This window comes from Anas acuta, chromosome 1 (assembly GCF_963932015.1).
Source record: "Anas acuta chromosome 1, bAnaAcu1.1, whole genome shotgun sequence".
In the NCBI taxonomy this organism is placed as follows: domain Eukaryota; kingdom Metazoa; phylum Chordata; class Aves; order Anseriformes; family Anatidae; genus Anas; species Anas acuta.
The window spans coordinates 51,383,722-51,410,201 of NC_088979.1; the positions used below are offsets into that span (position 1 = coordinate 51,383,722).

Consider the following 26,480-nt stretch of genomic DNA (forward strand, 5'->3'; position numbering starts at 1 on the left):
ATACTACAAAATTATGCTGGCATAAGTATGTAAAAACATCTGATTTCTAATTAACTTTACAAGCTTTTAACCTAACTCTAGAGGCATATGAAAATTAGAGCTCCCCGTGCCAAATTTCCTGGGATCCTGGATGTCACAGAAGTTCAGAGAGTATGTAGTATTAGGCTCACTACAAAATACTGTGGCAGCCCTGGCATTTGTCTTGGAGGCTCCTGTGGTACTGGTAGTCTCCTTTGATGTACTGGTCTATAACGATGCACAGCATATAGGAGATTCAGGTACAGTTGCTTTCTATCTGAAGGAATTAAAAACATTTCTTTTGCAACTTTTGACTTATTCATCATGAAAATGCAATCTGAAACTCGAGCAGCTTTGAAAACTTCTCAAACTCTACTCTCTGAAATAATTTTCTTTCGTTTCTGCTAAATAAAAGAACAACTCTATTCTCACTATCAATCCAGATAACTGATTTCCTCCAGATAAGCATACTTAACACATTATTTGAAAATGCAATTGTTTTTCTTGGCAGCATTTTACCCAGGCTCTCTCCAGCTAGCATCCCATGCTCAGTTTTTCATTCGTGGACAGAATGAAAGAGTAATCACCAAGTTCCAGCAATACATGACATGAATGAACTTCCTGTGTTTCACAGTCAAGGATCAGACCACAGTACAGCACAAAAAAAGATCAAGAGATGGTAACATCAATAAACAATGACTTCCTTATCTCTATGAACAGTATGAAATTTCCAAGCTCATTCTCCCCTCTGGCCTTTGAGATCAAGGATCAGAAAGTGATTACATGTTAAAGTAGGAGTAGATGATCCAACAGAGCAGTGACTTGCATCATTTTTCTCAAAGGAACTTTGAAACTGTTACCGGATATTTTTTATTCTGGTCTGAAAACCAGTATCTATGAAGCTTTAGTGAAATCAGGCTATTTTTTCTGTTTTATGCTGGTGTGTGGGATATAGATGGATACCACAACCTTGGCTGCACTTACACATTAACAATACAGTTTGCGGTGTCTTAATTTCCAATGGTGCACATAACTAGCTGTCAGAATGTCTTTGGGCTATTAGCTTTTAAATAATAATCTCCCTTATGCATAGTAGAAGCGATCAAAAGGAAATACTCTGAGAAGTTATGCGAGCTGCTTTCTTCATCTTCCACTGAAGGTAAAAGACTCTGCTGGCCAAAGTGTCAGTAAAACTTTGGTATTTTGATTCTTTCTAAGTTAGAAATATCAAATAGCATCGGTTTATTTAAAAAGTTTTCTTTCACCTTCAGTATGCTAGGGTATTGTTTAGAAATATCTATATAGGAAGCTCAACTTAGTATACCAGCATTCCTGAAAAACTGAAGTGTTATTAATAATCAGTGGCTTCCTACCTTCAGGTCTTGCTCTCGTGGATATTTTGATTGTGGGCCTTGTTAGGGAAATTAATTGAAGTTTATTTTCTGGGACAGTGAATTGCTAAGTAGCTGTACTTTGTCCCAGCACAGGTCAGGGAATTAACTGATCATTCAGCTAGACCCAGGAAAAATTAATTCTGGGGTATGTGGAGATAAAGATCTTCAGAATACTTAATGATAGATAATTTTTTTTAGAAGTCAAGATGTAGTTCAGAAAGTCATTTCACATTCCATCTGAATACGAGATGGTGAAAGAGCAGTAGAACAGGTTGCCCAGAGAGGTTGAGGAGTCTCCTTCTCTGGAGATATTCAAAACCTGCCTGGGTGCCATCCTGTGCAATGTGCTTTAGGTGATCCAGCTCGACAGGGGGGGTTGGACCAGGTGATCTTCAGAGGTCCCTTCCAACCTAAGCTATTCTGTGATTGGACTGTTTGGTATAAAAGGGTAGCTTAAATAAAGTTAGCACAATACAGACAGTTGCTACTGCAGTATTTTTTTTCTAGTTACTTAGTACTATGGGATGAATCAGAAAAAAATCATACCAGTATACTATAGTATTATTTAGGAAAGTATTACAGTATTATTTATATTAAAATAACAGTGTGTTGCATCCTTACCTTGGGGAAAATGTATGTTATTAAATTCTTGAGTGGGTGATAATTGACCAGTATATCAAGCAACACACTCATTCAAGTTAGTATATACATTACTGATAAATTTAAGCTAAATAATAAAAAAAAGATAAACCTGTTCATATACATTCAATGTGAATATATATTTAATAAGAACTAATGGTTTAGTTGGATACAATTAATAGGATTTAAAAAGACTTTCCTCTGCCCTTTACTGAATGCTATCCAATGTTTCAGGGGTTGACTGAACAAATGAATAGCAACATACCTGATTTGTGCTGGACAAAATCAGTGCACCATTAAGAGGAGATTTTTGTCAGTTTTTTCCCCCTCATGATTCCTGAGGTTTTGGGAATGTTTGCTGAAAGTAACTAACTCATGTAATGGGTTAGACCTTTTAGTCTTCACCAGGAGTTAGCACATAATCGAGTAGGAGGAAAATTACATTTCACAACTGTGATAGTCATCCACACTTGAAAGCCCTTGCAAAATTAATTTAACAGCCAAAGGTTCTCAAATAAGGAAGAATCTTACAGTATTTATTTTTATTTTATTTTTTTTACCTATACATTAATTCAAATAAAATATCTTTGTGACAATTGAAGACCTGCGATGTAGGTAAAGTCAATATTAAATTTACTTAGCACTAAACCTGATTGAATTTGCAGACTGTATGAGTGGGATTCATCTTTTCTAATTTTAGTTACCCACAAAGTAGCTAAAGGAGTATCTAATCTATCAATCATTTAGGCTCAACATAGTTCATGAAGAAATAAATGCAACTTAGAGTGGATCTCATCCTATCCTAAGGTGGATGGCTGCCATAATCAGGATGAATTGCCATTCAGAGCGGTCTGTCTGAGTGGGAACTATGACTTGCACAGTTAAAACATCTATTTAATTAATCAGTATTCCTGAATTTGTGTCAGAGATAAAATATGAGGAGTTGCCTGTCTGAACCCACTGATCATCTATATAGGTAGGGTAGACTAAGTATTTAACTTCTAGATGGATAAAGTAAGCTGAAGTGAATCCTGCTTTGCACTTTGATAAAAAAAAAAAAAGACATTTTAGCAGAAATTTCCTCATTATTATGGTACTACAAATTACCATTTTTAAACATATAGAAAAGACAAAATATTATCTAGTTTATTTTTTCCCCCAAATCAGAACATCATCAGTGGCAAATTCAAATTTTAGAATTGTCTTACATACCTATATAAACTAAGCCATCCAGGAGAAATTTGAAATATATATATATATATTTAATCATTGAAGACTATAGATTTTATAGCAGGAATGTATTAGTGTTGCATGAAATAAAGTACTGCATCAACAGTTAAAAGAAAATATAGTTAGAAACTTACATTTTTAAACTGTGTTATTGTTTATTGCATACCTAGAAAAGCTAAAACCAGTATTGGCCAAGACGCAGAGAGCATTCTTCTTGTAAGAGGAAAAAAAAAAAAAGTACAGTGTTTCTTTTTGTATAGATTTTACCTTTTTCATTATTCCTCTGAGTCTTTTTTTGTACATGCCGTCTATAAAGCCATATGACTGTAATATGAGTGTTCACAGCCCTGTATCTGCTCAATGAAATGGTTTATGTTGTGGTGTATTTTTCCACATAAATAAATAAATAAATAAATTATAGTTGTCATCTCTTTTCAGGAAGGACATTTTCTAAGTCCTGTTTTTCAAGTTTACCCATGATGGTTCTTGAAATGCTGCTTTCTTCCATGGTTCCTAAATGACCAATGATTGTTGCTCATGCTATACATGAGCAACAATTTGTACAGCTGAACCAAACCATGCAGAAAGATGTTAAGTGAAAAACAAACAAACAAACAAACAAACAAACAAACAAAAAAACCACCACCAACACCAACAACAAAAAAAAAAGGCAAAAAAAAAACAAACACTAATGAAAGGAAGAACTCAAAGAATCTAAGAATTAGTAGTTTGAATAATGGCTTGATACTCGACTTTAGATAAATGATGCTGCTTCAGAAGCACACTTCAGTGCTACTCATTGCTCTGTTCTTCAGCCTCCTAGCATGTGACTGGTCATGTATTTACTATAGAGCAGCATTAAGGGATATGAATGTGCATTATCTGCCAGCTGAAGGAGAAAGGAAATGGCCCTTCCATGCCATTTGCTTCAAGTCAAATGACAGCTTCTGGATGCATTTCCCTTCCTCAAGGAGAGTCCTTCATCGAGAGTCCGTAACATTCACTGGTTTGGGGATTCTCCTTGAACCACTGGTAACAGTACACAGGACATTTTAAAAAGAGCAAGACATTCCTGTATCTTTGCCGTAAATGTCATTTCAATAAGACATACAAATAAAGTGAGAAAGGTAATTAGTTTTCACAACTGAAAATTCCCGTAACATTTAATATACACAAACTTGTGAAGTGAGTAGCAGGACTCATCTAAGATTCTCAATAATTTCCCTTACTGTTCAACCTTCTCTTGTTTTCACGGCACATTTTTTGGTAATTTGGAAGTTTATTTCTTGCATGCACTGCATATGAGAAAGCAGAATGTTGTTTTCTAGAGAGATGATTTTCATGGTCACGCAGAAAGCTTTTACATCTTTGGAGTACCCTGTATTCAAGAGTAACATTATGTGTTCAGGAGATGAATTATCACTCATCCCTTAGGACTAAAGTAGGATGAATTGACATGCCTTTCTTATAAAAGAAACATACTGCTGGAACTGGAAGTTTTCTTTTCTTGGATAGTCACAGTAGAGAAAGAAGTATTCCCTGTTGTTCCTCTTTTTTCCCCCTGCTCTTGTTCTCAACAGTGTGCTGAAGAGTCGTGGTTACAGCCATTTTGTCAGTGCTAGGCAAGTGGCCAGTTCAGGAAATAGTTTAATATATAATCTGCTTGTGAAACTGGATTTGGCAGGGGGTTAAAATGTGTCTGTTAAACTGAGTGGGAAATGGGGCCACCACTCTTAATGTTTAGTAGGGGACACAGCTTTCAATGCTTTTCTACCCTGTACTTCTTTTATTTCTTCCATCTCTATTAGGAGAGGGTTGAGGGAGCCCCATCAGCCATTCTGAAACCAAATAAAAATTTGGCAGTGAGATGGAAGGCATACAAGAAGGACAGAGCATTACAGCACTGTCTCCCAGATTACAGAAGGAAGTTGGCAAGAACTGGACATATTTAGTGATATCAACACTGCTGCCTGTGCAGATCTGTGGAGACATTACCAGGCCACAGGCCAGGCAATGATGTTGCTTGTGTTGACACCACTTAGGGCCAACTCCTTCTGGAACAGACTGGACACATCCTTTCATGTTCTACTTGGTTGTGTGTGCACTCCTGATTTTACATTATTTTTAATTTATATTTTTTTTTAATGCTTTGTTTCAGTCAGAAATAGTATGAAGAATGTACTACACCAAGCAAAATGAACTTGAGGTGCTCTACTGGGGTGTCAGAAGGATACAGAGGTTATAGAGCGTTCTGGAGTAATATAGGAAAACTCTGGAGAGTGCCAAAACTTACACAGTGTCATCCATACTGTGTTTTGGGAGTGGTACCTGTAGTAGATTTTCTCAATAGAATCACACAGGTTATTTTGGAAAGAATTAGCAGGGATGACCTGGAAAAAAAAAGATAAGCGAAAACTATTGGTTATGGCTCTTGTGGTCAAATTCTTTCCCTAGACCTCTTTTCTGCAGTGGGCTTGTTATTCATTATTGGTGGATAGCTTTAGACGTGTGGAAAGCTGGCAGTGCAGTCTAATTTAATGTTACAAATACATTGTCTTTCTTCAGCGTCTTAGAAATATTTTTTTTTCAGACAGAAAGATTCTGCATGTATCTTTTGTAAGTACTGTCAAAGTACAGAATTCCTTTTGGAATTCTGTCTTGTCTCTTGATGTTTTAGCATTCAAGTATTGACAGTTACATTATGTACTACACATCTTTTGTAGTGGTTTTCTGGAAGAGAGTCATGTTCACAGTGAATAGAAGGGAGATTTTGAAAAACGAGACTACATTTTCATGACACATTTTACTTATGAAGAGTGGTTGAAATTATGAGAGTCTGTGCTGGTAGAGTCACTGGTAGTGAAAAAGGCACTAAAATTGGTCTGTCTGCATAAGCAAAAATTTACCTCCATTATGTCCTGCACCCTTTTTCACCTTATGTGTTTTGGTTCTTAACACAGAATCAAAGTAGTTTGACAGAGACAGAAATTAAAAGAACTATAGTTGATAATGTAATACATATTTTTATAAATTGCCTCTTTTAGTGAAGGAATTGCATTTGGGTATACAAGTGTATGTATGTTCAATGTGCACATATAAAAATCAATGAATACACATTTGTGTGGCTGGTAGGCCAACATTAAACTCGCTGTAGACTTCATAAAGAAATGGGACATCACTTTTAACTTACTGAGGCATATTGACCAGCTTTTTTTTTTACAGGATGTATGTTTTCTTTAAGAGTTCATCAAAAAAAATCCGTGTTATAGATTGCATTTGTGCAGTTGAATTTCAATGAATATAACATTTTAAAAAGCAGATCTAATTACAGAAAAGTCTTTGGACAGAAATCTCTGGAGGAGACACAGTTTGATCTAATTTTCTACAGTGGAAATTCAGATGCAGATACTTCAGGTTAATACAGAAGTTATAAATAATAATAATGTAGAAGATATAAGTAAATATGTCAATAATTCAGAATTTATAAGTAAATATGTAACCAAGATAACCGAGTTATACAGGTGAAATGGCAAAACTAATGACGATAATGGATTGCTAAGCTTGTCACGCTCAGAAATCTCTGTAGTAAATTGGGAGAGACACTTTTTTTGGCATGATTCATCTCTCCATAAACATTTTGGCGTGATTCATCTTCCCATAAACATCTAAAATAGGTAAGATGAGTCACACCTTAAACATCCCCATTACTTTCCACTGAGAAAAAAAAGAGAATATGGTATTCAGCTGAGATGGTAGCTGAGATGAATCACTACCTTGTGTGCTTGTGTGATAGGTGTGATAAGGTGATGTAATCTTTTGCTGCCCTTTCTGCTTGTGGGTTTGGGATTTGGAAGTTCTCATTGTTTAGTATCCATCTCTGCTTTCATCAGTATAGGCGTGCATGCATTCAAAATCATTTATGAATTGAATGGTATTCTTTGGAAGGCACCATAATGTGCCTGATAATTTGTAGCACAGAGATAAATATGTATTAATAGCTGACATGACAATATGTATTACTTAGAATCATACTTATAATAATATAAATTAGATTCTCATGCAGAGTCATTCAAAAATGCAGAGCATTTGAAGAGCAAGATGTTCAAATGTTCTCAGATGTTCTGCCAGGTTCCACTTGAAATAGTTCAAGCCCAGATATCGCCAATGATGATCACACTTCTAACAGATGAAGGACCTCTGCACAGTTATGGAGCAGTGTTGGAAGCATGTAAAGGATCTTCACTTGTCAAAATGCATGCTTTGAAGTATACTAGTAGTTGTCTTTGGATATATAGAGGTAGCAAAAGAGTGGAATAAGCAATTGTTTGTTTTTGTTAAATAAAAAAGGGGACAGATTTAGGGGACATTTTAGACTGGTGAACTTAATTTCAGGCTGAAATATTTAGAAACTAAGTACAAGAAAATATCAAGTTGATAAGAAACAATGAAATTTTATTTACTGGGGACAAGATAGGCCAAGTTAATCTAATTTCCGTGTATGTCAGGGAACCAAACTGTGGGTATGTGAGAAGAGATGTTAAGTAACACTTTTAGGTGTTAAGTAATCACCTGACTTTACATATGTTCTCTGAACTAATCAACCTCTTTCTCTCTATAATTAGAGGGGAGAAGCAGCGTGATTCGTCTTATTTCCATGTGGACATCTAAATTGGGTCAGATGAATCATGCCCATTCCTCTCTACTGATTAGCTGTGATGCAGACAGTTCGGAGCTCCATTTGGGCTTTGTAGATGTTTGCAGTCAAGTGGGGGTGATCTAAGCTGAAATACCTAAAGGGAGGAAGAAGCAAATAGTTTATTTGTATTAGTGTGAATATATGAGAGGATGGTGAAGCACTGGAATGGTTTTCCTGGAGATTGTGGCCTCCCTGTGCTTTTTCTAAGAATAAGTTATATGAATGTGTTAATATATGAGAACATATATATAGTTAAACTTGTCCTGTGTTCAAAGGATGTATTAGAGGACATCTCATGTTCCTCCTAGCCCTGTGTTTCTATGTGGTTTTATAACTTATTGAGACAGATTCTAGTTCCTCATAAACTAGGTTACACAGATATAAAGGGAATGGGGAGGTAACCATTCAATTTTGAGTGTACCCCTTGTTGTATTGCACGATGGGGTAGAATCATAGAATAGAGTGGTATTCACAGGGGGGTTATACTTTGGAAGAGACACGTTCCCAGCAACTATTATATCCATCTCCTTCCTGGAAGCCATTACTTGCTTTGGGAACCTATTAATTGGCAGTGCTCTAGCAGGACTTGCAAAACACAGCTTAGCAGAGCATCTACAAATACAGTGAAAGGCTATGAGCACCCCCTGTGAAGCTGGATAGTAAAAATAGATAATGTACTGTTATACTAATGGTGTCTCTAAATGGAAATAATGTTGCATTTAAAAAAGATTTTTTTTGTTATGTTTGAAAAGAATTTGGTGAAGGTTAAAGAGCATTGAAATACAAAGCTCAAGGGAATAAGCACGTGAACCCATAGTTACGTAATTATTTATACGACAGTAAACATTATTGATTTGTGTCTAAATTTAACCTCTATTGTTCTAGGTTCCACTGAGTGAGCTCTAATTAAACTTTAATAGTCATTAAAAAGCATCTTGCCAACCACAATCAGGTAGTAATTCATGAGATAATCTCATGAAAATTCTCAATACCTATTAAAAGATAGGTTTTTAGAAATTTTCATAAAGTAGACTGCATCTTGACCACATATGTACATATGTGAACTGCACAAGGAAATCTAGGTTTTGACTTTTTGTTTGTTGGTTTCATGAGGCCAGAAAGCTAGACTGAAAAGTGAGCTGGTTGGGTGACATGGAAGGACTACAGAGATGCTATTCACCATTGAAGGGGGAAAATTCATGCAGCCAAAGCCGTACTACAGTTGAAGGTGGCCACTATTGCTGGGGACAAAAAAAAAAAAAAAGGGTGTGGGGGGGTGTTCTTTATGTATGTTACAAGCAAAAGGAGGACCAGAGATAACACTGGTCTGTTACTTGATGAGGATGGTCACCTCACAAATAGGAAGGTTTAATGCCTCCTCTGCCTATGTCTTTAATGCTGATGATGGGTCCTGAGACCCCCTGGAGCCCTGAGCTGGAGGACTCTGACTGTGGTAACTATAAACTCCCACCCAACTCCAAGAGGCCTTGCAGAGACATCTTGACAGAATAGAGGGCTGGGCAACCACCAACAATATGAAGTTTACCAAGAGCAACTGCCAGACTCTGCATCTGGGACAAGGCAACCCTGGATATACATACAGACTGTGGTATGAAAGGCTGGAGAGCTGGAGAGCAGCCCCATGGATGGAGATCTGGGGGTTCTGGTCGACAGCAAGTTGAATATGAGTCAACAGTGTGTGCTGACAGCCAAAAGAGCCGACTGTATCATGGCATGCATTAAGCATGGCATTGCTTGCTGGTTGAGGCAAGGGATTGTCCCGCTCTACTCTGTGCTAGTGCAGCCTCACCTTGACCTCTGTGTGCAGTTTTGGGCTCCACAATATAAGAAGGACATAAAAATATTACAGTGTACAAAGGAGGGCCACAAAGATGGTGAAGGGCCTGGAGGGCAAGATGTATGAGAAGTGGCTGGACAGGGGAGTGGCAGGCAGGGTGTTAGGGAAAGGTTCTGCACCAAGAGGGCAGTCGGGCACTGTCCCAGGCTCACCAGGGAAGTGGTCAAAGCACCAAGCCAGCAGGAGTTCAGGAAGTGTGTGAACAATACTTTCAGATTTATGGATTAATTTTTAGGTAGTCCTGTGTTGAGCCAGGATTTGGATGCAGAGATCCCATGGGTCCTTTCCAACTCGGGATATTCTGTGATTCTATGATTCTGTGAAAGCCTCTAAGAGTGTCAGTTGGCAGCAAGCATAATACGAGTGAAAAGAATAAGTTTGTTTTTGTCCTCAGCTGTGACTACAGTAAAAAGTGCATATGAATTTGAAGTAGAGCTAGAGGGAAGTACCAACGCTACTAGCAGCAACGGATCCTTTAACATGTATTTTTTTAGTTCTTGATTTCTAAAGAATGGCTCATGAATTAGTGTAGAAATAAGCTACTCTACATAGCACTGATGAAGCTGCACCTGGAGTACTGTATCCAGTTCTGGGTCCCCCAATACAAGAGACTTGGACATACTGGAATGAGTCCAATGAAGGGCTACCAAGATGATCAAGGGACTGAAGCACTTCTCCTATGAGGAGAGACTGAGAGCGTTGGGACTGTCAAGTTAGAAATGGTACGTTTATTAACCTATCTGACACTTGCAAAATTCAAATTCATTCCTTATGTTTTGCATCACTCTGAAAACTAGGTACTGAAATATATGACATAGAACAAAAAGGTTTTATATTGGTTTTATATTATTCTACATCAAGTAGAATTTTGCACATATCACTAAGCACTAATAGTGATTAGATCACTAATCATTAATATACCAGAGCTGTGCATACACTTTTTCTTCCTGATGTCTAGTAATTGCAGAGAAACATAAAACTAACTTCAGCATAATGCAATTCCAGTCATAAAATACAGTGTTCCTGAATCTTCTATGGAAAACATGGGTGTTTGTTTAAGAAATGCAGCTTTAATGGATACTTTATTCTCTCTCTCTGTTTTTTTTCCCCTCCAAAAAAAAAAGTGAAGTGATGTGACGTGACATGAAGTGAGGTGAAAGATAATAAATTCATCTAATCCCCTACCAAACTCTTCGGATGCTCTTTGAAACCCATGGCATGTAGTCACATAACAAATAAACAGTCTCCTCAGATTTCTTTGACTGGCTTGTGTGATGGTTTTTAGTGTGGAATGCCTAATACTATATATCGTTGGTAGAGAGTATTTGATGCTTCTGGATTATTTCTGCTGTTTGTAAAGAGGAGGAAAACATATTAGATCACTGAGCATTAACATAAAGTAGCAACAGGCTAATACTTTCCCATAGGATTTTTGAGTCATAATGCATAAATTAATTATATTACTCTTTTTTTTTTTTTTTTTTCATCTTTTGCTTGAATTCTGTCATCTGGATTCATGTTTCTTATGGGCTGATACTTGAGGTAATCCATACATGTAATTTTTGGATCCCCTTTGGACTGGGAAAGCATGCATATTAAATATGATGTCCATTATTTCAAGGATGGATTTTAACCTCTGTGGTTATAATACATAGTTGTAGTTCAAGTTTGCTAGCAATAACAAGCTGCGTGGTGCAGTTGACATGCTAGAGGAAAGGGATGTTATCCAGAGGGACCTGGACAGGCTTGAGAGGTGGGCCTGCACAGACTTCATGAAGTTCAACAAGGCCAACTGCAAGGTCCTACATCTGCTCTGGGTAAATCCTAAGCAAAAATACAGTCTGGGCAAAGAAGAATGGATTGAGAGCAGCCCTGAGGAGAAGGACCTGGAGGCACTGGTTGATGAAAAATTCAAAATGAGCCAGCAAGGTGCACTTGCAATCCAGAAAGCCAACCGTGTCCAGGACTGCATCAAAAGAAGCATGGCCAGCAGGTCGAGGGAGGTGATTCTCCCCCGTCTGCTCTGCTCTTGTGAGACCCCAGATGGAGCACTGCATTCTCTTCTGGAGTCCCCAGCACAAGAAGGACATGGATGTATTAGAATGAGTCCAGTGGAGGGCCATGAGGATGATCAGAGGGCTGGAGCACCTCTCCTGTGAAGACAGGCTGAGGGAGGTGGGGTTGTTCAGCCTGGAGAAGAGAAGGCTCTGGGGAGACCTTATAGTGGCCTTCCAGTACCTAAATGGGGGAAAGCTGGGGAGGGACTCTGTCAGGGAGTGGAGTGATAGGACAAGGAGTAATGGCTTTAAACTAAGAGGGGGTTGGTTTAGATTAGGTAAAAGGAATAAATTCTTTACTTAGAGAGTGATGAGGCTCTGGAACAAGTGATGATCTTCAAGGTCCCTTGCAACCCAAACCATTCTTTGATTCTGTGATTCTGTATCTTGGCCTGACTAAGTTCAAGTATACGAAGTATATATTATATAATGTAGGCTGTTGATTTACAACTGAATTCCAAGACTTCACAACTTGTTGGCCTACCACTAATACTGGAATTTTAATTTACTAAACTATTTATGGTAAGCATTATAGATGTTTCAAAAGTTAATACAGAATTTCAACCATACATGTTCTCATTTGGCAGCTTGTATATAACACTTACATGTGGGAAGAAATGGTAAACTGCAGAAAATGCAGTCACTTTTATAAAAATGTGATGCCATAGAAATTTGGTTTAAATTAATTTTCTAAGGTATGTGTGCTAGAAGGAAACTTCCCCCAGAGTATTAAGAATGAAAATTGCAGAGCTGGTTTAAAATTAGTCCAAATTCAGTGGTATAATATTTCCCTTGATTAAAATCCAGGAGTAAAAAAAATATGTTTTTTTTTTTTTCTTTCTCTCCTTGCCTTGTAATAGTAATCAAGGCATATGTATACATTTGTGTCCTCTTTTAAATATTAAAGGAAGTGAAAGATTGCAATTCTTTTAAAACAAAGACCAGATGGTTGTTGTACATCACACTTTGTAATCACTTAAACATGCTATTATCAACAACAACAAAAATAATCCAGATATGAAGAATCCTCTGAATAAATGCAGTAAATATCTACTTTTTAAAGAAAAAAGTCTTGTGATTTGTTGCTTACAAGAAACAATAAAGATTTTATTTTATTTTATTTTATTTTATTTTATTTATTTATTTATTTATTTATTTTTCAAAAAATTAAGGGGCTAGTATATTGACAGCCCTGATTTTTGACTTAGGAATGTACAAATCATAATTTTTGTTTTAGCAAAAATATATAGTTGCATGTTCCCCTGGGTAAATACTAGATACCATTCATAGTAGTGCTGCAGAAAGTATCCATAGTGGTTATGACAAAGATCTCATAAAGGATGGAGATAAGAGGCACTGAGCACCTGTGTGCCTGAAAATTAGAGAAGCAGTTATAAACAAGTGAGCATTTAATAACAGTAAAAAGAGCTTGTCTGGCTCATCTTAGTTACATTTAAAATGTATTGGTTTTATACTGATTGAAAACTGGCCACTTATTTTATGTTGCTGAGTAATTAGGACTGATAATGTTAGTCTGGGCCTATAGACTTAAAAATATACAGAAACACATTGTTAAATTTATGCTTGCAGTATTGAATCAGCATAACCTGGTTAGTCCTTGAAGTCTCTGAAAGTGTTGTAAATAGATTGCCATTGTAGATGTTCACAGGAGCTGTTCAATATTGTAAGTAAACATAGATCTGCTTTGCTCTCTGTCATTGTTCAAGCTGTCTGTGGGCAAAACAAATTTCTTGAGTAGTTTTGGAAGTTATGAAGCAAGAAATGTGCCAGTAGAATAAGTCTGATTAACAAATTAAAAAATGAAATAAAATGCTAAAATGACAATTAAACAGTGTGATGAAGAATTGTAAATACAAGTAGCCAGTATTACCATATGCTGTCTAGAAAAGCACAAATAGTCAATAAATCATGCAGCTGATTATTATACCCATTCATCTGTGGGTTGCTGAGGTACATAACAAAACATAATTCAATCTCAGAAGTTTGTTATTGTTTAGACTACATTGTAAATTCAATTGATTATCCATGTGCAGCATGATTTATTTTTTCATCTAATATTTGTGCTGTTAATAGAATATTGCAGCCATAGATTATAGCAGACATTTTAGATCACATACTTTATGTTTTTCATCCATGAAAAAGTAATAATAAAAAATTGAAAAGGGTCATAGAAATCTTGTTCATGTCATTCTAAAGAGATTATTATAAAATCATTATTTTACTACCATTACCTCCTTGAATAAATTTCATCTGAAGCATTAGCAAAATTTGTGTAGACTGGATCTACAGTTACAAAAATAGCCATTTTACTGGCTGTTATTTTAAACCATCTAAAACAGGAATCGATATGACTTATTTTTTTTTCTGATATTCTGTCTACTTCAGGCTTTCAAATTAAGGGTTCTTCAGTCAGTGATAACTAGATATCTAGAATTTACTTCAGTTCTTTAGACATAGCTGTCTAGTACTATTTTAATTGCATAATATCCATATTAAACTGTCAGGTGTGATGCAGGACCTGCAGGTTACCCATGCCCTTCTGGACAGGCAGCTAAATGGCATCTAACATTGGAAATGGTGCTGAATGCTCTTCAGCCAACTAAGTCAAGCCTCTGTGGTAGAGGCTGCCTTTATAGCTGGTGGAGATGTCATCAGTGCAATTGCCTTAAGGTGGGCATCTTGGTCAATCTGATACCATGTCTTAGTCAGCTAGCACTTCCACTTGTCAACATACGGGGTATACTGAAGAGAGTTTGCTATTTTGAATCCAGGATTGTCTCCACGGGGTATGGTAGGAGCCCAGCTGCATGTGGACTTGAACCTTTTGCTGAATCACTTTGGTATTTGTCATGTGTGCATGCTTATAGATAAATTCACCTTACGAGTGAGGCACATATGCATGTGTCATAATGACAAGAATGAGACAAATTGAATGCACTTTCCTACTCTTTACTGGATGCAGTCAACATTTTTTTTTCTTACTTATGTACATGCTAGAAGAATGGAAAAGAGATAGTTAGCAAAATCCTTCCACCTTCCTGAGGATGGAAGACAGTTAATAGGTAATAGGCAACAGAGCAACAGAGGTAATGACATATTACCTAAGCACGTATCTCATTTTTATTGGAAGAAACAATGCATAGAAGGTATTAGCAGATTAAATAAACATGCCTGTGATTTTTTCTCTTCATAAAGACGTCAATTTCAAACCCTCTGGAGTCAGTGAGAGTTATTTCATTGACCTGAACAAGCTTTTTATTGGAAATAAGGCATTTATTCTTATGTATAGATGTATATTAAAGACACGATAGCCAGTCTTGGTTACTACATTAGAATTATACCTGGTGTTCTGCTGTTCCTGAATATTCCTATCCATCAGACTTCAATTTGCTTCAGTAATTGCCTGATATCTTTTTACACTATTTGACTCTTCCTATTTTTAACATCACTGGTAGGACAGTATTGACTGTACTTCATGCTTTCCCTCAACTTTATTTCTATGGAGAGGTCCATTTAAAAACTGAAAAAAAAAAAAAAGAATTTTTAAATGAGTCAAGCTCCCTTGAAGACCGGGCTACAGTCTTTCTAGTAACACTGGCCCATTTATACTACTGCATCTCATGAGTTCCTCCCTTTGTCTATTTGTGCCTTCTATCCTATGTAGCTTCTGAAGGTTTTTTATTTTTCTTTTTTTTTAACACAGAATTTTAATTTTAAGGCATTAGATTCCATGTTGAATGAATGAAATAAACTTACCAAATCACAGAATTGTCGAATTGCAGAATCATAGATTTATAGAATCATAGAATCATAGAATCATGGAATCATAGAATAGCCTGGGTTGAAAGGACCTAGTCATAGCTGTCTAGTGGATAAAATGAGTTAATGCTTGTAATACATGATGTTTCATTGTGTTTTTATTTTCAACTCTCAAGTAAGTTTCCTATTGATTTCTATATTGCTCCTTTGCCTAACCTGAAATGAAAACTTCCCAGGCATATCTTGGAATTCCTCAATACATACAGTCTTGTTCTGTTTTGCTTTTTTTTTTTTTTTTTGCTTTCTTTTTACACCTGTAAATCACAGATCAAGTCAGGACTGAATTCTTTTCCAGTATATTTTAACTGTTTTGATAAAAATTACTCAGTGTACATAAGTATAAGCTTAACAGGCTATGGAGATCTTGAGGCTTAGAATGGGTGTATCCAGCACAGTGATCGGCAAGAGAAATTCTCCATGTTCCATCATTTTGATCACAGCAATTGACAGTCTAACCAGCATTATTTTTAAAAGCTTGTTCTCTTAGGTGTTTAGTACATTTCCTTCCTTTGGAAGACAAGAAGACAAACTCTTTGTCTTTTAAAGGTTAAGTTTTAATGGAATGGAAGAGTCATTTCAATTGTTTAACATTACTTTTGCCCATCCCTTTAAGATAGCAAGAGGAAAGACTTGAGGTAGAATGACTAAGAGCATTTCACTTTTTATTGCAAGTTGCAGAATGAGTTGTGGGATGAGAGAGATCATGTATGTATATGTGTAGACAGGTACAGTAAAGCTTTGTTGTATTTTGTAGCTTAATAAATCAGCTTACAACTGATTTCCTTTTATATTTATTTAGACTGTACTTAATAAATTCTTCCAAGAATACAGATAAATTATTACAGTGTTGTAACCTTATTTGTAAGGTATTTGCTTGCATAGAAAATGTAGTTGTCAGAGTTTGTGAGTATTCCCTCTGCATAAATTCTAAGTCATAATCTTTACAAAAATGCTGTCAGGATAAATGTAAGATATCCTTGTGTGATTGTTTTAAGTTCCTGCTCTAATTTTATTTATTTTTTAATTTATTAATTTTTATTACAGAAACCTTTGAAACGCTCATCAGACTAGCTGAGAATTACACAAGCACACTTTTCTGCAATGCATATAGGAACATGGCTGCTGAGGCTGCTACACGCATTCAGGAGTTTTTCACAGATGTTGGACTCTTCATATTTGGCACAGACATCAGCACAGAGGAATTTGTCAACAGATTTTTTGACAACCTGTTCCCAGTGGTCTACAACCACATTATTAACCCTGGTCAGACTGATGTTTCACTGGAATACGCGGAGTGCCTCCGAATGGCTAGAAGAGATATCAGACCCTTTGGTAACATTCCCAAGAAGGTCATAGGACAAATGGGAAGATCACTGTTACCCAGCCGGACTTTCCTGCAGGCTCTGAATTTGGGCATTGAAGTGATCAATACAACAGATCATCTGCATTTCTCTAAAGACTGCAGCAGAGCTTTACTGAGAATGCAGTACTGCCCCCATTGCCAAGGGCTGACTTTAAGTAAACCCTGTATGGGCTACTGCCTCAATGTCATCCGAGGCTGCTTAGCCTACATGGCAGAAGTTGATCTTCATTGGCAGGCGTACATTCAGTCCTTGGAGGAGCTCTCAAGCGCCATGCATGGGACATACGACATTGAGCATGTGCTTCTAAACTTTCATTCAGTTGTTAATGATGCTCTCATACAAGCTCGTGTACACGGACCTGAATTATCTGAGCAGGTAAGAAGCTGTTGTTATCCATGCTTGGTGCAAACAGGACACTAGAGAAAGTAGCACTAATAGCTAATACTTGTTTGGCCGTTTTTATGCCAATGAACACATTTGTATCCAAGTTCAGCTTTATTTAGCAATGTGTGTTTCCAGCACTGTAGTTTGATGTACCTTAATCATCCACATGAACTTCTAATTTCACATAATGAATTCACAAGTTTGGCATCAAGTTGAGATTCAGTGTTTTGGCAGCATTTAAAGTAAAGGATTTTCAAAATGAAAGAAATTCATAAATGGATATTTTAAAATCAGAATCATCTGATTTCAGTGAAGTAATCAGCGAAGTAATCAGTGAAGTAATGTTGAAACATATTTCCCCTTGAAACCACAGATATTTCAAAAATTTCCTGAGTGAAAATTTTGTTGCAAATTTGAATGGAAACTTCAATTCCTTCACCATTTTTGTTTAGAAGTTGAAATTTTCAATAGATGTACTGAATAGTTTTAGGTTTAGCTTTACAGCTGTACCTCTTAAGTTATCTTAATTTTACAACTGCATCTCTTCATTTATCTTATCTCTCTTCTACACTGACCAAGTGTAAACAATGGACTGTGTCATAATATTTATCACACACACAATCACACAGAATTTCTAGGTTGGAAGAGACCTCAAGATCATCGAGTCCAACCTCTGACCTAACACTAACAGTCCCCACTAAACCATATCCCTAAGTTCTACATCTAAACGTCTTTTAAAAACTTCCAGGGATGGTGACTCCACCACTTCCCTGGGCAGCCTGTTCCAATGTCTAACAACACTTTTGGTAAAGACGTTCTTCCTAAGATCCAACCTAAAACTCCCCTGGCGCAACTTTAGCCCATTCCCCCTCGTCCTGTCACCAGGGATGTGGGAGAACAGGCCAACCCCCACCTCGCTACAGCCTCCTTTAAGGTATCTGCAGAGAGCAATAAGGTCGCCCCGAGCCTCCTTTTCTCCAGGCTGAACAAGCCCAGCTCCCTCAGCCGCTCCTCGTAGGACTTGTTCTCCAGGCCCCTCACCAGCTTTGTCGCCCTTCTCGGGACTTGCTCGAGCACCTCGATGTCCTTCTTGTAGCGAGGGGCCCAAAACTGAACACAGTACTCGAGGTGCGGCCTCACCAGAGCCGAGTACAGGGGGACAATCACCTCCCCAGCCCTGCTGGTCAAACTGTTTCTGATACAAGCCAGGATGCCGTTGGCCTTCTTGGCCACCTGAGCACACTGCTGGCTCATATTCAGCCGACTGTCCACCATCACTCCCAGGTCCTTCTCTGCCTGGCAGCTCTCCAACCACTCATCTCCCAGCCTGTAGTTCTGCTTGGTGTTATTGCGCCCCAGGTGCAGGACCCAGCACTTGGCCTTGTTGAACTTCATACAGTTGACCTCAGCCCATCGGTGCAGCCTATCCAGATCCTCCTGCAGAGCTTTCTTACCCTCGAGCAGATCGACACACGCACCTAACTTGGTGTCATCTGTGAACTTACTGAGGGTGCACTCAATGCCCTCATCCAGATCATTGATGAAGATGAAAAGGGGGACAGTAAATTATCTTGTGAAAAAGTAACTCCACAAATATATATATTATCCATATATTCAAATGTTCTTTAAAGACAAAATAATATCCCAAAGTTTGGAAAAATGACAGTATAAGTCTCAGCATTAATATTTGTTTTGGAACTGGTATCTTCTTACAGCTTTTCAGAGCACAAAAACCTGTTTTTCATGAGCTCTACATAAGAAAATTGTTTAATCATGTTATTGTTATATTCTCATAACAATAAATACAAGCAATTCTTTCTTTAGATACCAATGGCCTGCCTCACAGAACCCATAATGTAGAGTATATTATTTTCATAATATGCGTTTCAGAGGAAGTGTAGCACAGTTCATCTGCAACATGAACTAAGTTCTTCCTTATATACATTTAAGGGAAAAAGCAAGTTAAGTGGCAGCTATCTTATCTGTGAATGCCTGTGAATAATTTAAATACAGTTTGGAGAAATACACAGTATTTAGCTACACATTAGAATGAAAGTATATCAGCAAATTCATTAAAGCTGTGTAAGTAGCAAAATTTAAATTCTTCCTATATTTAATCCATGATATGTTTTGCAAGTGTATTTTTCTGTGTATTTCTTCATGCAGATTTCACTGACAGTGGCATATTCTGTTCTTAAAGCTGGATTGGATATCTTGGTCTAAGTAGATGTCTTCACTTTTGGAGGGTACACAGGTCCATTTATGGCTGTGCACCACTGTGGCGTGGAAGGTACCAGTAATACTTCTAGGAGTACTACAACTTTCCTCCTTACTTGACTAGCTGAAGCAGCATTTTCTGCTAAGCAGCTGACAGTAAATTACTTGCCCAAGCATAATAAATAGAGGATTCATCATTTCTTAATGTGTTAAAACCCACAGTCTATTAAAACAGGTTTTTAATCCTGCTTGTATTCAATGAGTAATAGGTAAATTGACCATTTCTCAGAATTTCCCATTTGATCTACTTTACACAAGACAGCTACTTTAGCCAAAATCTCTAGCTGCTGAACTGTATTAGGAAAAGCTGTGATTTTTGAAGAGGTTTTTCACTAATATTTTGGCTTAATGGTGCCTCACTGATGTCTGTCCAATTCCTAATGTGTTCCTAAGCTACATTTACCTTTTAGGGATAGTCCCTGTTCCTCTTAAGATTTTATTTATTTATTTTTAAATCTTTTACCCTACAATTTTCAGGAATGAGCTAGGAAAAGTAAGTAAAGATTCAAGGAAGGGCCTCTTTCCTGCTTCATGCTGGGAAATTGGTATGAAAAAAGCTCCCCTCTCAAGATTTGGAGTTACATTTTGAAGGGTTTACCAGCATTGCCCTAGGCTTAAAGTCTCTTGGCACACTTGTGTTTTCAAAATTGAAGTTTTTATTCTCCAACATAATATCTTTCATGCAATTTGAATGAAAAACTAAATGGGTGAAGAGTCCTTCACCCAGTGTTTTGGCTTTATGAAAATTTCAGATTGGTCCAAACCAAAATGCTTTATTTTGATGTTTCTGAAAACTATGTCTTTCTTGTCCCTTTTCCTCAGAAGACATCAGAAATAAGAAAATTTCTTAAGCAGTGATATTCTGTGGCAATGTATTTGTTTGAAGATCAACTGTTTACTTCTGTTGCAGTAACATCTTTTCATATAGAATCACTTCCAAACCTAAAAAGCTAAAAAAATCATTTTTCTCTCAATCTGCATCAGATCCATGTGTTTAGACTATTCATAAACCTTGTGGCATCTTTCACTTAATCTCTTTGTTACAGTTGATCAGTTCTTTCCCTCTTTAATACGTAATTTGGTCAATAAGACTGTGATACATTGATCCCTTCAAACATGGTGATTTAGTTGGTCAGTATTGATCTGTTGATTATGGCTTGATTATAGTTCAGACTTGCCCATACATTAGGTATAAAAGCTGATTCTGACATGGAATAAAGACAATCTCTCAGTTTTTAGAAGAAGAGGATATGATTTCTGTTGAAATTGGCTCATTAATATTTATTTATTTATCTTCAGAGTGACTCATGAACTATTTCAAATTTAGATAAGCAATTAATGCATCAGTGATCCTAACAGACACAGAGAAGATGATTATGAGCCAGCAAATAATGGCTTGCTTAGGCATTCAGCAGCCTCTGCAGTTTTAAAGTTGAATTTCATCACAGTAAGTACTTTTTTTGAATGCTAAAGAAGCAGGTAGAAGAAAAAAAAAACTTAAAATGTATGGAAATATGGAATATGCATATGCAAATGTTAATGTAAGAATCAGCAGTGTATCCTATTCAGTGATATATGTATTTGTATAGCTCTGTATCTAATCATATGTATGTTTGTATAAATAAGTGTATGTAAAGGATTTCTTTCTAATGTGCTGTGTGTTTATCTGTATTTAAATCTAGTGTATATTCATACATTATGTTGTTCTGTTTGGTGTGGAAAGACCAATGCCTGCATAACACCACTTCCTTTTACAAAACTTTTTTTTTCCCCCAGTAATTTACAACTTGTTCACTTTTCTGCTTGGGCCATCAGAGCAGTGCCACACTGTCTACAGTTGCAATCTCTCTTTCCCTTTGTTCTTCCTATTTTGAATTCACACCTTTAATTCCTTCCTCCCACAGCTCCATTTACTGACAGATAAATGCAGCATCAGTTCATCGTCTTTATACCTGGACATTTTCCCATGCTATTCCACAGACTCCAGTGGAAATTTGTGGGTTGAGCAAATATTCACATACTTATATATGCTCACATATACGTATTGGCATATAATTAATGCCAGTTCTGTTCAGTGCTCCTGAAGCCTACTTAGGTCCATTTATGCACTGTTTATGCTCAGTGCAGCGCACTCTATGCTTTTTAGCTAGTAGGAGCTGAAACAGTAACATTTTTAGCAGCCTTCTGCATGTACACTCCTGCAAATGTAATGCCATAGAGTTTTAAGAGAGCAGCATTGTACAAAGTGAGAATAGTATAAGCTATTTGTTATTAAGATAATCTGAAAAAGATGATCTTGTGCAGTTGCACTGGATAACAGGTAAAAATGCCTGTTTCTATACAGGACCTTGTAACTTCTTACTATGCTCTCTGTGCTAAGCAACATGCTGTTTTGTGTGAGCTCTGGCATAGTCAGGAAAATCCCCAGTGAGGGCAACCATACAGGCTAATGAATATGCAAGAACTTTGTAACATGTTTAAACATTGTTTAAGGGAAAAGAAAAAAAAAAGAAAAAAAAAAGAAAAAAAAAGGAAAGAAATTATGGAAACTTTTTACAAGTGGTCATAAATTGTTTCATGTTACTTCCATTTTACAGTTGTTATGCTAGACACTGCATCTATGGATGCTAGACACTGCATCTCAGTCATGAGGCAGAAGGAAATAGAGAGATTGTAGTAAGATTTCTAGAGTTCTAGTGTAGATGAACCATATTGTACCCTGTGGAAGAGCATGTACTGTACCCTTTCTGGGTGCGCTGATGGTAGGTATGGTCACATGCTGTGGAAAGGCAAGTTCCCATGTCATTTACAGTGAGGCTCAATGACAGCTTAAACCAGCCTCACTTTGGCTTGCTACGTCTTGGTCTGGCATCAACCTCAGCTATGTTTCTTCATCCCTTTCCCTGTGTGGATGCTGGTTAGGCAGCTGAAAAAAAAAGCTGGTTCAGGAAGCCCTGGTTTGGTTTCATGGTGTAAGGAATTGTGCTGTCATGTGCTGGCATCATGGCGGACTTGAGAGGAGGTGAAATGGGTTTGAGGCAAGAGCTGAAGGAAGAGGGGAAAGGATCAGTAAAGAAAAGAATGAGAAAAGGCATAAGCCTTTATAATTAAAATCTTTCCTCCAAACTAAACTTAACATTAAGCTACTGTTGTTGAATCCCAAAAGATCGACGGTGTCTGAGATTAATACTGAGTAAAAGAGATGAAAAGAAATATTGATTAGTTGTTCATTGTATATTCTGGGCACTCATGATTTGGGGATCTGGAGGAAAATGAAGTATGTGACTATGATGTAGAAAGCTATATATGCATACAAAGACTTGCATATATTTCTCTTAGCTTAATCCTGAAAGAAATTCTAAGTTATATGTCTTCTGAAAATGTGCATGATTATATTGTACAGAAAGAGACTTTTGTCTGGCTCTTTTTTTAACACTGTTGATAATAGAAAAAAAAATAATCTTTCTTGTGCTTTTGTCTTAGAATGCCAGCAGTAAGAAGCTAATAGACTATATTTAGAACTCTGCTTACTTATTATTTTTTGTGAAATGACTAGCTGTATTGGGCTTCTGTGGCTAGGGCTTGGTAGCAGGGAGGCTGCAGGGGTGGCCTTTCTGAGCAGAGCCCAGCAGCTGCCCCATGTCAGGTCAGATCTAGCTCCAGATGGCTCCAAAAAGAACCTGCCACTGGCCAAAGCCGAGGCAGTGAGTGATGTTGATTGAGCCTCTGTGAGAACACATTCAAGAAAAGGAAAAAGAAAAAGCTGCACAACTGGGAGAGAGAGGAGTAAGAAACAACCCTGCAGACACCAAGGTCATTGCAGGAAGTACTCCAGGAACCAGAGCAGCAGTTCCCCTGCAGCCTGTGGAGAGGCCCCTGGTGGAGCAGGCTGTCCCCCTGCAGCCCATGGGTCCCCCATGGAGCAGATCTCCACGCTGCAGCCCATAGAGAGCCCCTGCAGGAGCAGGCCCCGGGCTGGAGCTGCAGCCCGTGGAGAGGAGCCCACGCAGGAGCAGGGGTCTGGGGAGAGCTGCTGCCTGTGGGGGAACCCGTGCTGGAGCAGTTTGCTACTGGGGGATGGACCCCATTGTACGGACCCATGTGGGAGCAGTTCCTGAAGAGCTGTTGCCTGTGGGCAGCCCCCACAGGATCAGTTCAGGAAGGATGACATCCCATGGGAGGGATGGCAGAGAGTGACTGTGAAGGAGTGGTGAAGATGAAGCATTAGGGACTGACTGCAGCCCCCATTCCCTGTTCCCCTGGGGGGAGGAGGTGGTACAGGATGGTTGAGGGGAAGGTGTTTCTAGTTTTTTTTTGGTTTGTGTCTTCTAATCTGCTAGTGACAGGCAATAAATTATATTAATCTCCCCATTATGAGTCTGTTTTGCCTGTAACAATAATTGCTGGATGGTCTCCCTGTCCTTATCTCAACCCTTGAACCCTTTTCATCCTATGTCCTTCCCCTTTTCCTTTGATGAGGAGTGAGAGAATGGTTGTGGTTGAGTTCAGTTGCCCAACTTGGAAAACCACCACACTCACTCACTACTTGTAAACACCTAAGCAGTCTGAATTGCTGCAGTAGTGACATGTTGAATTTCATATTCCCAGGAAGAGAGATATTAAAAAACATTATCAATAGAATATTTGCTTTTCTGTTTCTTCTAGGATCTGGTTTATGTAGCTACTTTTTACTGGGGCTTTTCTGGTGTAGAATTGCACAACCTTATTCAATGCCGTTCCAGAATACATAGTACTTCCAGAAATGCACTAAACCAATTAATTCCTGAGATTTAAAAAAAGAAACTGAATGAAGGCAATGAAAAACACATTTGGATGACCCAAATACACACTTATTTGCTTGCAAGCCACAGTACAATTGCAGTTTTTATTTTAGGGAAGGAGGTAGCTTGCTGGTCAACAAAAGACCAGATTAACCATATTTCTAATTGTGGGAATTCCCATACTTGGATATTTAGTAACTTTCATAATTTGACAAGTTGAGGCACTTAAAGAGTTGCAAGAAATTGGCATCTTTTGAAATAGCTATCCTATGAATCCATTGCCTTACTATCTAAATCCCTTTTATTTACTTATATACCTCCAAATATAGCAGTACTATGCATACTGCTTCATAGCTACTGCACTTTGGTTACTTGCTAAGAATGGATTCATGTTAAATAAGTTCAGAAGCTATTTGATCATATTAAAAATAAAACTTTCATCGTGCTATTTTAAAGGAATCTTAATTCTGGAAAATTATAATTATAAATCTGCTACATTAATCAGGTCATGAAAGAGATCTGAAATTCATCGCATACTTAAAAACAAAGTTGTAGCTTGTGAGCTATATTCAGCCCACCTGAAATGAACTTCTGTATTAGATACCTGTAAGAACACACAGTACAGTGTTTATCAAAAACAGTTGTTGATTTGATAACAGTCAGAGATACAATATTTTACTGTAAGGAAAATATTAGGCTGTACTTCTAAGTTTTATTTAAAATATCTGCCCTTGAATTTATTTGAAAAACTTAAGAGTTAACCATCTAATGAAAATTCAGGAAAATTGAAGAAAAAAAAACCACAACACTTCCATTAAAAATGAAGATTCAGAAAAATGCGGAAATGAGGAAAATAATAAACATTTACTCTAAAACAATTCAGTGTCTCTAATTAAACATTGCCGTATGAATGTCTTTTAATACTATTTCCATATGTTTCAGTGCACCTAACAGTATACACACAGAAGAGACCCACATTTGACTCAACTACAGTAACTATTTTACCACCAACTTCTCTTATTTTGACTCATGGCTGGAGGAATCAGCAATTCATCATTCCTTGATTTTGAGGACTATGAATGGGAATGCTGCATAACCTTTATCAAAATGGATAAGGGCTTTAACCTTAACTTTACACATTTTCTCTTGCCACTTCAGTCTTCTCATTCCCTTAATATTAAATGAAATGAGAAACGTTTGAAAGTGATGCATTCAAGATTTTGTTATTTGTAAATTAAATGTAATAAAAACTTCTGTTTAGATGCTTTTATGAAATAACATAGCCTGAAAATCAAAACAATAGTTAAAAAGAAATAAAAGTTCTACATATAAGAAGAATTAACTATGTGAAAAGATAATTTCACAGCATAATTTCCTGTATATACTAAAGCAAAACTGGCAATTATTACAGAGTAACCTATTCAGTTATTCTTTTACACATTAAGCAGATTATACTGCATTATATAATTTATGACTATTTTGGTTTATTATATGTATTCTTGGTATTTAAGCTGCATAGTAAATTTCTCTATTGCAGACATTCTAGGCGTACTTTATCTGATTGGAAATAGATAAGTAGAGCCAAATATCTAGCTGACTCTTCCAAATAGTTGACTTCATCTGTCTATGATTCATCTGCTGCTGTGTAGGCATCATATTTTAGCATTTACACAGTGCAGAGACGTGCAGGCAGCATCATTATGAGGGAGTTCTCCAATTCTGTAGTTTAAAAAAAAAAAAAAAGAGCAGCTTGAGATCAGGAACAACTTACTACATTCAACTCTCAGACTTCCTTCTACACACGCTCCTGCTCCTTGGTCATGATTGCTCGTACTACCTTTGAGATCACTCCCTCTCTGTTCACAAGAAAGCCCCATGTAACACAAGTCTCCAGCTGCACTTTGTGTGGGCAGAAAGGAGAAGCGCTGTCTGTGTTGGATGG

General features: G+C 37.3%; 1 protein-coding gene across 3 annotated transcripts in view; it reads left to right on the top strand.

Annotated features, from left to right (window-relative positions):
* GPC5 (glypican 5) overlaps positions 1 to 26,480 on the top strand; it is a 730,379-nt gene that overhangs the window by 105,718 nt on the left and 598,181 nt on the right. For all 3 annotated transcript variants that reach the window (XM_068676960.1, XM_068676961.1, XM_068676966.1), the window contains exon 3: positions 16,777 to 17,471. In XM_068676960.1, coding sequence (XP_068533061.1) covers positions 16,777 to 17,471 — 695 coding nt within the window. The remainder of the gene's footprint in view (positions 1 to 16,776; positions 17,472 to 26,480) is intronic.